Genomic DNA, 12457 nt, shown 5'->3' with positions numbered 1-12457 from the left:
ATGTGGGGATTCTGTCTAATGAAGTCTCTTGGGCTTTTTTCAAACGACATTCATTAGAAAACAGGGATGCTGAGGAACATCTAGAACTTGAAGAGATTGGAAAGAAAATTGCAGAGAAATGCAAAGGATTGCCTTTAGCTATAAAGATCCTTGCTGGGAAGTTACGCTCAAAATCAACGATTGAAGAGTGGAAACGCATTTTGAGAAGTGAAATATGGGAGCTTCCAGACAATGGAATCTTACCAGCATTGATGTTGAGCTACAATGAGCTTCCCCCACATTTGAAGCGATGCTTTTCCTATTGCGCAATATTTCCAAAAGATTATCAATTTTACAAAGAACAAGTCATTCAACTGTGGATCGCTAATGGTCTAGTACAGAAGTTGCAAATACAGAAGTTGCAAAAAGATGAAACGGTTGAAGAACTAGGCAACCAGTACATTCTCGAGATGAGATCAAGATCATTGTTAGACAGGGTCCCTGATTCTTTTAAATGGAAGGAAGGGACGTTCGTAGGCCTGAACTTGTCCAGATATTCTGAAATGGATGGTGAGAAATTCTTTATGCATGACCTTGTCAATGATCTTGCCCAAATTACATCTTCAAAACGCTGTACCAGGTTGGAAGACATCGAAGGTTATCATATGTTGGAACGAACTCGACACTTGTCGTATTCCATGGGTGATGGTAACTTTTCGTCATATTCATCAAGGGGTGGTTTTGGTAAACTGAAAACCCTCTACAAATTGGAGCAATTAAGGACATTGCTTCCGATAAATATCCAGCTCCATTTGTTTTCAGTTAATCTAAGCAAGAGGGTGCTGCATAACATACTTCCAAGACTAACATTCTTAAGGGCATTGTCATTGTCTCGTTATAACATCAAGGAGTTAGCAAATGACTTATTTATCAAATTAAAACTCCTAAGATTTTTGGACCTTTCTTGGACAGATATAAAACAGTTACCAGATTCAATTTGTGTGTTGTACAACTTAGAGACACTTATTGTGTCGTCTTGTGATTATCTTGAGGAGTTACCGCTGCAGATGGGAAATTTGATCAACTTGCATTACCTTGACATTAGGAGGTGTTCTCGGTTGAAGATGCCGCTACATCCTAGCAAGTTGAAAAACCTCCAGGTGCTATTAGGAGTTACATGTCTTCCAAGTGGTTTGAAACTCAAAGATTTGGGTGAACTCTGCAACTTGTATGGATCTCTATCAATTAAAGAGTTGCAAAATGTAATTGATAGAAGGGAAGCTCTGAAGGCGAACATGAGGGAAAAGGAGCATATTGAGAGGTTATCATTGTCGTGGGGTAGAAGTATTGCTGATAATTCACAAACTGAAAGAGGCATACTCGATGAACTACAACCAAACACAAACATAAAAGAACTGGAAATCTCTGGATATAGAGGTACAAAATTTCCGAACTGGTTGGCTGATCATTCCTTTCTTAAGCTAGTGAAGTTGACTCTTCCAGTAAAAGGGATGCCCTCTGCCCTCTCTAAGCTATATATTTCAGACTGTCCATTGCTCAATCCACGTCTAGAATTTATGAAGGGGGAATACTGGCCAAATATTGCTCATATTTCAACTATACAGATCAATAGGGAATACCTGTGATGATAAAAACAAATGGTACTCTGACAGATGTAAGAACTCTTTTTTATCTCAGCAGCTTTTTATTTTTCGTTACTTCTCTTTGCTTGTTTGTTGATTCTTTTCCTTTGTTATATTGTTTTGTGCAGTGTGTAGCGTCTGTTGCACTGTGAAGCCGAGGAATCATCTTCAGATCAGGATGAATTTAATGTTTGATTACAAAAAAGAAGGTGAAAAAATATTTATATTCGGATGGGAACACTGTAATCATCATATCATATCATCATATTATATTAAAAGTGGTGCAAATATTCTTAAAGGTCAATTGTAACTCAATCTCAATTTATGGATTTGGGCATTTTTTTTCTTATTAATCTGTTTTGTGGTTATCATTGAATTGGTTATATAAATGTCGTTTGATGGATCCTTTCCCGCAAACAATTATATATATAATATTAATATTTAATTATAATTTGATTTTTTTCTATGGTCACACTTAAATATCAATTGCACTATTCTTTTTTCCTCCTTCATTTATTTATTTTTCTCCTTTATTTGCTTTATATATTCTCTTTCATGACTCTTATCTAATTACCTTTTCAATTGCTACTCCTTTATTTGCTTTATTTTTGGAATTAATTTTCATAACTCTCATGTTTTTTTATATTCATAACCTCCACATATTAAATTTAGAACTTTAAGATATCGTTTGGTATTCCTCCATAAATATCTATATAAATTCATCTTTTTTGTTTCATGGAATCTCTACCCAATGTTATCCTTTTCATTCTATAGTTGTGCTTTCAAATAATTTTCAGAACTGATATTTAAAAGGTCTATTTTTAATATAGCCGAGAGTGATGCTCAAATTGCATATTGATGGAGGAGTGGCCAGAGATTGCTCAAACACAATGTATGATTCGATAGTGAACTTATATATAGCGAGCAAGATCATTGGTAAGTGATTCTCCAAATAATTTTCAAGACTTCTCTTTGTTTGTTTATCAAGTTATGTATATGATCTTAGTTGAGTTGAAGCAGCAAATATTGCTATGTTGTCCTTGAGAATGTTCAGGATTGAGATTACAAGTGAAGTTAGTTTAGTATAATTACGAAAGACACAGTTGGACTTCTTTACAATGACGGACATCTTTTGGGCTGCTATAATGAATGATTGCTATTGTTACACACCTTAATAATATTTGACGTTTAGATCTTATTTGGTGGTTATTGATAAAAGAAATATGCAAGAAGTCATTTCCTCTTGACTTTTTATGTTATAGAAGAAAACAAAATACTTAACAGGTAAAAGACATAAAATCCGTCTGAACTTGTCCCGAAAAGTTGAATATATTGTGGCAACCTATGATACACAAGACTATTTAAAATTGAATTTATTTGCTAGAGCAAAAGAGGGTGCCTTTCTGCTTGGGCTATCTTTTCATAGTATTTGATTTCATCAAATAAAGAGAAAATTATAAAAGGAACACTTTTAAAACACATTAATTTCAAGAAAAAAAAACCAACTCAAAGAAAACAATTAGTAGGAAGTTTCTGGTCATTTTATAAAGCTAATGCTAGTTGATTGAAGAGACCAATCGTATGAAGGTCGTTGAATTAAATTAATAGGAGATTAGTGTAGTCTTTGAATTAAATCAAATGACTTTTAAAAAAATAAATTGAAGTGTTGAAAACAAGACAATGTAGTGGTTAGATTTCAACTTCAAAAAAGGCATCTTCTATGAAAAATTATTTAAAAAACAATTTGTTACAACCACTACTTATAATTTACTCATTCGCCTTTATATAATGGTAGTGTCCACCAATAATTTATTATTATGGTATGGAATTTGATAATCAAACCAAAAGTTACAAGTTTGATTCAATTAAAATATAACAAGTTCTGTTATTTTTAGTTTTTTAATATATATGCCTCAAAGTAAAGAAGGACACAGCTAAGAGAGAAAAGTCATTCTCCAAATTGGTATAACAATTGCAAATTAATTAGCAGACAGTCAGTATATTGTTTGCATATTGCTCTAGCATTCAACAGGTAAATTAAATCTATTACTAGTAGAAATATTAAACCATTTTGTGATTCTTTGTTTTGTTTTTCAGGTTTCAGAAATGGAGATAGGCTTGCTCCTAACGGTGAGCTGTTCAAGGTGTTTCAGAAGCATAATTAAAAATATGTAATTTAGTAGTGGATTGAACATTTTAAGAGAAATCAAAATATAAATAAACATAAGAATTAGGCAAATAAGTTCAACTTATAATGTATTCATAATAAAAATTATATTTATAAAATGCAATTTTTTAATAGAAAAATATAATATCATAAAAACAATGAATAATTAAGGTTGTGAATATTATCATAAATATTATTAAAAATTATGTTAATATACATGAATGTAAAGTGGTGTATAAAAGAGAGTTTAAGGGAGGTATTTTTGTTATTTTACATACTTTATACCAGGATAAGTTATTGTTGGATTACTATTCCACCTCAGAGAGGGATAAATTATCCCAAGACTAACCATTAATCTTGGGATAAGTTATTTCAGCCTTTGCAACCAAACAACGAATTAAAGGGCACTCAAAAATTATTTCGGGATTAATTCCTTTTATCCATCACACCAAACGACCCCTTATTCTTAAAAATTATGCCATGCATATCATTTGACTATGACAAACCAATAAATCAACAGAACTAATCCTTTCATAACTTATCACATGATAACTAATCCTAACATAACTTGTCTTCAAACCAAACGTTCCCTAAAGGGGACTAAAAAAAATCCTCAATTAACTAGTTTTATCCATCACACCAAACGACCCCTTTCTTATCCTCTCTTGCTTCAATTATTAAAGGCATTGAGAGAGTAATGACTAGTCTTTGTCATCTTGTTGGGTGAAAAGTAATACTTTTGGAAAAGAGAAAAAAAGGACAATAGTTAATAGTAGCAGACATAGTTGTACCAATTACAAGTAAAACCCCTAGCAAGAGAGAGAGAAATCAGTGATCATTCATAGTTGCAAATTACTCTTATCATTCAACAGGTAAAATAAAGCTCTTAGTAAAGAAACAGGACAATAATCTTCTCCAAATTCTTATAATCATTTTGTGGTTTCCTATTTTGCTTTGCAGATTTCAGAAATGGAGGTTGGCTTAGCAGTTGGTGGTGCATTTCTCTCTTCAGCTTTGAATGTTCTCTTTGATAGGCTTGCTCCTAACGGTGATCTGCTGAAGATGTTTAAGAGGGACAAGTGTGATGTTCGGCTCTTAAAGAAGCTGAGGATGACTTTGCTTGGTCTTCAGGCTGTTTTAAGTGATGCAGAGATCAAGCAAACATCAAATCCATACGTGAGCCAGTGGCTTAATGAGCTTCAAGATGCTGTGGACGGTGCTGAAAACTTAATAGAAGAAGTCAATTATGAGGTTTTGAGACTAAAGGTGGAAGGTCAGCATCAAAATCTTGCAGAAACAAGCAACCAGCAAGTAAGTGACCTTAACCTGAGCTTGAGTGATGATTTCTTTCTTAACATAAAGGAGAAGTTGGAAGACACCATTGAAACATTGGAGGAGTTGGAAAAGCAAATTGGTCGCCTTGATCTAACAAAGTATCTTGATTCGGGTAAACAAGAAACAAGGGAATCTTCAACTTCTGTTGTTGATGAATCAGATATCTTAGGTAGGCAGAACGAAATAGAGGGATTGATTGACCGTTTGTTGTCTGAGGATGGAAAGAATCTGACGGTAGTTCCTGTTGTTGGAATGGGGGGCGTGGGCAAGACAACACTTGCTAAAGCTGTTTACAATGATGAGAAAGTAAAAAACCATTTTGGTTTGAAAGCTTGGATCTGTGTGTCTGAACCATATGATATTCTCAGAATAACAAAGGAGTTACTTCAAGAAGTTGGTTTAAAGGTTGATAACAATCTGAATCAACTTCAAGTCAAATTGAAGGAAGCCTTAAAGGGGAAAAAGTTTCTTATTGTCCTAGATGATGTGTGGAATGAAAACTATAAAGAGTGGGATGACTTGAGAAATCTTTTTGTACAAGGAGATGTAGGAAGTAAGATCATTGTGACGACACGTAAGGAGAATGTTGCCTTGATGATGGGTTGTGGCGCAATCAACGTGGGAACTCTGTCTAGTGAAGTCTCTTGGGATCTATTCAAGCGGCATTCATTTGAAAATAGGGATCCTGAGGAACATCCAGAACTTGAAGAGGTTGGAATACAAATTGCACACAAGTGCAAAGGATTGCCTTTAGCTCTAAAGGCACTTGCTGGTATTTTACGCTCCAAATCAGAGGTGGATGAGTGGAGAGGCATTTTAAGAAGTGAAATATGGGAGCTGCAAAGTTGTTCGAATGGAATCTTACCAGCGTTGATGTTGAGCTACAATGATCTTCGTCCACATTTGAAGCGGTGTTTTGCTTTTTGTGCAATATATCCCAAAGATTATCTATTTTGCAAAGAACAAGTTATTTACCTGTGGATTGCTAATGGTCTTGTACAGCAGTTGCATTCAGCTAACCAATACTTTCTTGAGTTGAGATCGAGATCATTGTTTGAAAGGGCCCAAGAGTCTTCTGTTTGGAATCCGGGGGAATTCTTAATGCATGACCTTGTCAATGATTTGGCCCAAATTGCATCTTCAAATCTGTGTATCAGGTTGGAAGAGAACCAAGGATCTCATATGTTGGAACAAAGTAGGCACATATCCTATTCAATGGGCCAAGGTGACTTTAAAAAGTTGAAACCCTTGTACAAATTGGAGCAGCTGAGGACATTGCTTCCCATCAATATCCAGCAGAATTTATACTGTCTAAGCAAGAGGGTGCTGCATGACATTTTGCCAAGACTAACATCCCTAAGGGCACTATCATTGTCTGATTATCAGAATGAGGAGTTGCCAAATGACTTGTTTATCAAATTAAAGCACCTAAGATTTTTGGACCTCTCTTGGACAAAGATAAAAAAGTTGCCAGATTCAATTTGTGTACTGTACAACTTAGAGACACTACTCTTGTCACATTGTAGTTATCTTAAGGAGCTACCTCTGCATATGGAAAAATTGATCAACTTGCGTCACCTTGAAATTAGCGAAGCTCATTTGAGGAGACCCCTACATCTGAACAAGTTGAAAAGTCTCCATGTGCTAGTGGGAGCCAAGTTTCTTCTTACTGGTCGCGGTGGTTCGAGAATGGAAGATTTGGGTGAGCTACATAACTTGTATGGATCTCTATCAATTCTAGAGTTGCAACATATGGTAGATGGAAGGGAATCTCTGAAGGCAAACATGAGGAAAAAGGAACATGTTGAAAGGTTATCTTTGGAGTGGAGCGGAAGTTTTGCTGACAATTCACAAACTGAAAGAGAGATACTTGATGAGCTACAACCAAATACAAACATAAAAGTACTCCAAATTAACGGATATAGATGGACAAAATTTCCAAATTGGCTAGCTGATCATTCATTTCATAAGCTAATGGAATTGTCTCTTAGCTACTGCCAGGGCTGTGATTCCTTGCCAGCACTAGGACAGCTTCCTTGTTTAAAATTCCTTAACATTAGAGGGATGCATCAAATAACAGAGGTGAGTGAAGAGTTCTATGGTAGTTTGTCCATCACAAAGCCATTTAAGTCCCTTGAGGAGCTTGAATTCGCAGAGATGCCGGAGTGGAAGCAGTGGCATGTACTGGGGAAGGGAGAATTCCCTCTACTCGAGCAACTTTCAATTGAAGATTGCCCAAAGTTGATAGGAAAATTGCCTGAAAATCTTTCTTCTCTGAAAAGATTGAGAATTTCAAAATGCCCTGAACTCAGTTTGGAGACACCTATCCAACTTTCAAATTTAAAAGAGTTTGAAGTTGCTTATTCTCCTAAGGTTGGAGTTCTTTTTGCGAATGCTCAACTGTTTACATCTCAACTTGAAGGAATGAAACAGATTGTTAAATTAGTAATTACTGATTGTAAGTCTCTTACCTCCTTACCAATTAGTATTCTGCCGAGTACTATGAAAAGTATAGAAGTCTCTGGTTGCGGGGAACTGAAATTGGAGGCATCAATGAATGCTATGTTTCTCGAGGAATTGTCTCTACAAGGATGTGATTCACCTGAGTTGTTCCCAAGAGTACGCAATTTGAGTGTAAGAAGTTGCAACAACCTTACTAGGCTTTTGATTCCTACTGCCACTGAAACAGTCAGTATTAGAGATTGTGAGAATCTTGAAATACTTTCAGTGGCATGTGGGTCTCAGATGATGACGTCATTGCATATTCACGACTGCAAGATGTTGAAGTCGTTGCCAGAGCATATGCAGGAACTTCTTCCATCTCTTAAGGAACTGCAACTATGGCGTTGTCCAGAAATAGAGTCCTTTCCTGAAGGAGGATTGCCCTTCAATTTACAAGTCCTTCAGATCGACTATTGCAGAACTGGTGAATGGCCAAAGGAGTGGCATTTACAGAGACTCCCCTGTCTCATAGATTTCACCATCCACCATGATGGTAGCGATGAAGAGGTTCTTGCTGGTGAAAAATGGGAGTTGCCTTGCTCTATTCGAAGGCTTACTATATCCAATCTGAAAACATTAAGCAGCCAACTTCTAAAAAGCCTCACCTCTCTAGAGTGCCTAAATGCTGTTAATTTACCTCAAATTCAGTCACTGCTGGAAGAAGGGCTTCCCTCCTCTCTTTCTGAGCTACACTTACATCACCATCATAATCTCCATTCACTACCAACCGAAGGTCTTCAGCGTCTCATGTGGCTTCGGTGTCTAGAGATTTGGGGTTGCCCTAATCTCCAATCTCTTCCTGAATCGGGAATGCCCTCCTCCCTCTCTGTGCTGTACATTTCTAATTGCCTTAATCTCCGATCTCTTCCCGAATCAGGGATGCCCTCTTCCCTCTCTAAGCTAACCATCCAACATTGCTCTAATCTCCAATCCCTTCCTGAATCGGGAATGCCCTCCTCCCTCTCTGTACTGAACATTTCTAATTGCCTTAATCTCCGATCTCTTCCAGTAACAGGGATGCCCTCCTCTCTCTCTGAGCTGTGCATTAAGGCTTGCCCTAATCTCAAATCACTTCCAGTAAAAGGGATGCCCCCTTCCATCTCTAAACTATTTATTTACAAATGCCCATTGCTCAAACCACTCCTACAATTTGACAAGGGAGATTACTGGCCAAAAATTGCTCATATTCCCACCATAGATATTGATTGGGAATACCAGTAATGATTAAAAAAAATTGTAAGTTATTTTTTCATTTATGTTTTTGTTTACTTCCCTTTTCTTGCTTGTTAATTCTTTTCCTTTGTTAAATCCTTGAGCAGCACAAAGCGTCTATTGCCAATGTGAAGCTGAGGAATCATCTTTGGATCGGGATGAATTTAATTTTAGATGACATCAAAAAAGGTGATAAAACAGAAGCTGGTATATGTAGGAATTGAAATTATTTGCTTCGGAAAGTTGATAGCTCAATGTAATATAACGAACTAATAATCTTTTACCAGGAACATATATATCAGCCGGATGTTTAATGTCTTTGTAAATTCAATTCAACAGCAATTCATGTATTCTTGTTATAAATCTTACTTGAAAATATTTAGTTCTTGTATTGCTTGAAATTTCATCTGAATAGCACTTCATGTAGTCTTCTTCTTTCCGTTTTTCAGCGCTTGGACTAAGGAGAATGGAGGTTTAGAGTAATGCACATGCTCACTCATAAATGCATAGCTCTAATAGAATTCAGAGGTATACAAGACACAAAGTTTGTTTCCTATCTCCGTTTTTCTGTTTACATTCCATTTCCTTGTTTGTTAATTCTTCTTGTTTTTCTTAGTAGTGTTGAACAGTGTGGATCATCTATTGCCACTGTGTGGAGCGAAGCATTTTCATTCAAATATTAGATGACAAAAAGGTGATATGTTGCAACTAATGTAATCTTTAAACTTGCTCTGAGTCATTGTAAAAGAAACCAAGTGTAGGTTAGAATTGATAATTTTCCCTAGAAGGTTGATAGCACAAAGTAATGCTAATGTACTACAAATCTTTTACCATTTACATAGGTAGATATGGTTCTTTATCACAATAGCTAAAACATCACTTTTGTCAGTATATCGATTTTTAGCACAATGGTTAAAACATCAGTTTCTTGTTTTGGATATTCAGAAATTTGGCTGAAGATATATACAGTAAGCTGATAACTTTGGAGATTATGAAATTTCCGTCAAATTATTCCCATTAGTACTCATCCTCGAGTGCGACCTCAGAACTAGGGGAAAGGCAAGGAAGTGTATCCTACTCGGAACAAATTCAAGGTTAGATAACAAAAACGATTTACTCATGTTTCAGTTGCCGAGATGCTTATATTGTAGTAGTAGTAGTAGTAGTAGCTGACAGCATAACCTGTTCAAAATATGATGTAGTCTTATCTAATGAGTTTGTTGCAATTTACTGTCCTGAGAATTCAATTTTGCGGTATTCTCCTTCTTTTTTTTCTATTAGCTTGACTTGTTACAGCTGAGGCTGACACAAGCTCTATGTATTGTACAGTTCAACCTTGATTAACATTCAATTGCTCTACCAAGTTCACCGGCTTAAAAATGTTCACTTAAATGGACTACATCCAGGTTTAATTTTCTTCTAACTTATCAAAGAAACGTATTGTTTCTTTTCCCATGGGTTGAGGAAGGAGGAGATGGTTTAGACTTTAGAGTAATGCACATGTTTAACTCTTGATTTTTGATATTTCTACTGAGAGAGTTCAAACGCACACGAGACAGAAAGCTTGTCTTCCCATAACTTAACATCTAAAAGCCTAAGCACAATCTTAACTTTATTATCTGATCTCAGCTTAACCATCTTTTTTCTTTCTTTCGTCAGTTGTGCCGAAATTCTCTACTGAATAGACAAATATCAGCTCAACTGTGATCTGTCCGCAGAGTGTAGGTGAAGAAAGGTACTTTCTCTTTTCTCTCGAATTTCACTTTTCTTTCATCAGTATAAGAAGGAAATATTGAGCAAGGAGTTTTTCGCGTATGAAATTCTGATGTTTTTTCACTGCTCCAGCTGCACTTCAAAATTGAGAAACTGTAATTGCTCAAATCCCCATTGTATCATTTTGTGTCTTTAACAGGTAAACATGTTTATCGCGAGATTTTCTTCCAGCAGTATGCCTAAAATATGCTCCTCTGGCTCAAAGAATGACTACGCTTGAAATGCTGAACCGCATTTAGATCAGCAGGTCCCAAGGCCAAGTTGATATGTCCAGATGGTGTCGTCCACGAGTTTGGTAATACTTCCATCCTCGATATTACTCTGTTGTGAGCGAGTTTGAAGCATCAAATGGAATTTTATTTTGTATGTATGATGTTATTTCAAGTTATGCATAATATCTTAGTTAAGGTGAAGTAGCAAATATTGCTATGTTTTCCTCAAGAATGTTGAGGATTGAGATTATAAGTGTAATTACGAAAGACAAAGTTGAACCTCTTCGTAATGACATACATATTTTTGGCTGCTATAGCGAATGATTGTTATTGTTACACACCATAATAACATTTGACGTTCAGATCTTATTTGGCGGTGGCAAGAAGTCATTTTCCTCCAACTTCTTTTATTTTGCTGAAGAAAACAAATTATACTTGAAACTAGTTGTATTGTACCTACAAAGAATTAAACTATCTAAACCACATACTATTTCTTTTAAAACTAATTCATATTAAATATTTTAAGGGTAAATCACATAAATATGTTATATTAAAAAAATATTTACCATTTATGGCAATATAATTTTTCTAACTAAATATAACAATTCTTTGAAATTAAAAAAATTGTTCTGTCTATCTGCGCTTCGCCTCTTTCTCTGACCTTTTTTCTCTTCTCCTCTTCTTCTTTTATTCTTCTTCTTCGTCTCTTTCTGTCATTCTTCTCTTCCTGCTCCTCTTTCTTTTTTCTTCTTCTTCTGTGATGAAATTTTCATTTAAATAACTATTCTTAAATCAGTTTTTGCTCGCATTTCACTATTTTTATCCAAAAACACGACGAGAAGAGAAACAGAAAGACCGAAAATTTGTACAAAATCATGTTCTCAAGAAGAAATTTCAAATCTCTAAAATTGCAGTAGCAAGAGTTCACTATTAATGGTCATTATAAAGCTTCAAATTTTGAATTCATTATATGAATTTTACGAAATTGTGATTAGTTTGAATAGGTTGTTCCTACAAATAATTGAAAATGTCGTTTGAAGTTTATATCTTAATTTTAAGAGGATTTAGTTAAGTTTATAATTGATTTTAGGAGAAATATTAGATTGAAACTCGAAAAAGGTGAAGCTTATGGAATTGTATCACAATTGTATTAAAGTTATATTAGATATGTTTCATAATTGTATTAAAATTGAATTAAAATCATGAACAATGCATTTATAATACATATTGTAACCTTCACTCCCTTTTTAGTGATATCAACCAAAATAATTTAAGTAACACACTTGCAATACATTTATAAGATAGGCACAATACATTTGTAATACATATTGCAAACATCGCTCTTTTTCTTAGTGATACAAATGAAAATAATTTATAAGATATATATATACATGTTTTATTCATGAATAGTATATTTATAATACATATTGCACACTTCACTCATTTCTTAGTCATACCAACAAGAATAATTTAGGTAACACACTAATAATACATTTATAAAACATGCAACAATACATTTTTAATACATATTGCATCTGTCACTCATTTTCTTAGTGATAAATCAAAATAATTTATAAGACACATGTGGAGCACATATGACCATTTCTGTCACTATCTAATTCCAACTTAGATTT

The 12457-nt window shown here is 34.9% G+C and overlaps 1 protein-coding gene across 7 annotated transcripts; it reads left to right on the top strand.

The window, feature by feature from the left end:
* Positions 1–3611: 3611 nt before the first annotated feature.
* Positions 3612–11192, top strand: LOC102601658 (putative disease resistance RPP13-like protein 1). Of its 7 annotated transcripts, none has more exons than XM_006340328.2 (8): positions 3612–3654; positions 4750–8862; positions 8946–9027; positions 9288–9532; positions 9784–9932; positions 10168–10244; positions 10498–10573; positions 10751–11192. In XM_006340328.2, exon 2 carries the CDS (start codon positions 4759–4761, stop codon positions 8845–8847), a length of 4089 nt encoding a protein of 1362 aa, XP_006340390.1. In that variant the 5' UTR covers positions 3612–3654; positions 4750–4758; the 3' UTR covers positions 8848–8862; positions 8946–9027; positions 9288–9532; positions 9784–9932; positions 10168–10244; positions 10498–10573; positions 10751–11192. The 7 variants fall into 7 exon arrangements, with proteins under 7 accessions (XP_006340390.1, XP_006340388.1, XP_015158748.1 ...); XM_006340326.2 differs by lacking the exon at positions 3612–3654 and adding an exon at positions 4510–4661; XM_015303262.1 differs by lacking the exon at positions 3612–3654 and having other exon boundaries at positions 4668–8862; positions 9288–9366; positions 9458–9532.
* Positions 11193–12457: the final 1265 nt, after the last annotated feature.

The sequence above is a fragment of the Solanum tuberosum genome, unplaced genomic scaffold (assembly GCF_000226075.1).
Source record: "Solanum tuberosum cultivar DM 1-3 516 R44 unplaced genomic scaffold, SolTub_3.0 scf00017, whole genome shotgun sequence".
NCBI lineage: Eukaryota > Viridiplantae > Streptophyta > Magnoliopsida > Solanales > Solanaceae > Solanum > Solanum tuberosum.
Note: the sequence above shows the minus strand (reverse complement) of the source record. Positions and strands in the feature narration are given on the sequence as shown.

What these genes read in the sequence shown, in the direction of transcription:
- LOC102601658 (XM_006340328.2), top strand. Translation starts at nt 4,759, where the DNA reads ATGGAGGTTGGCTTAGCAGTTGGTGGTGCATTTCTCTCTTCAGCTTTG.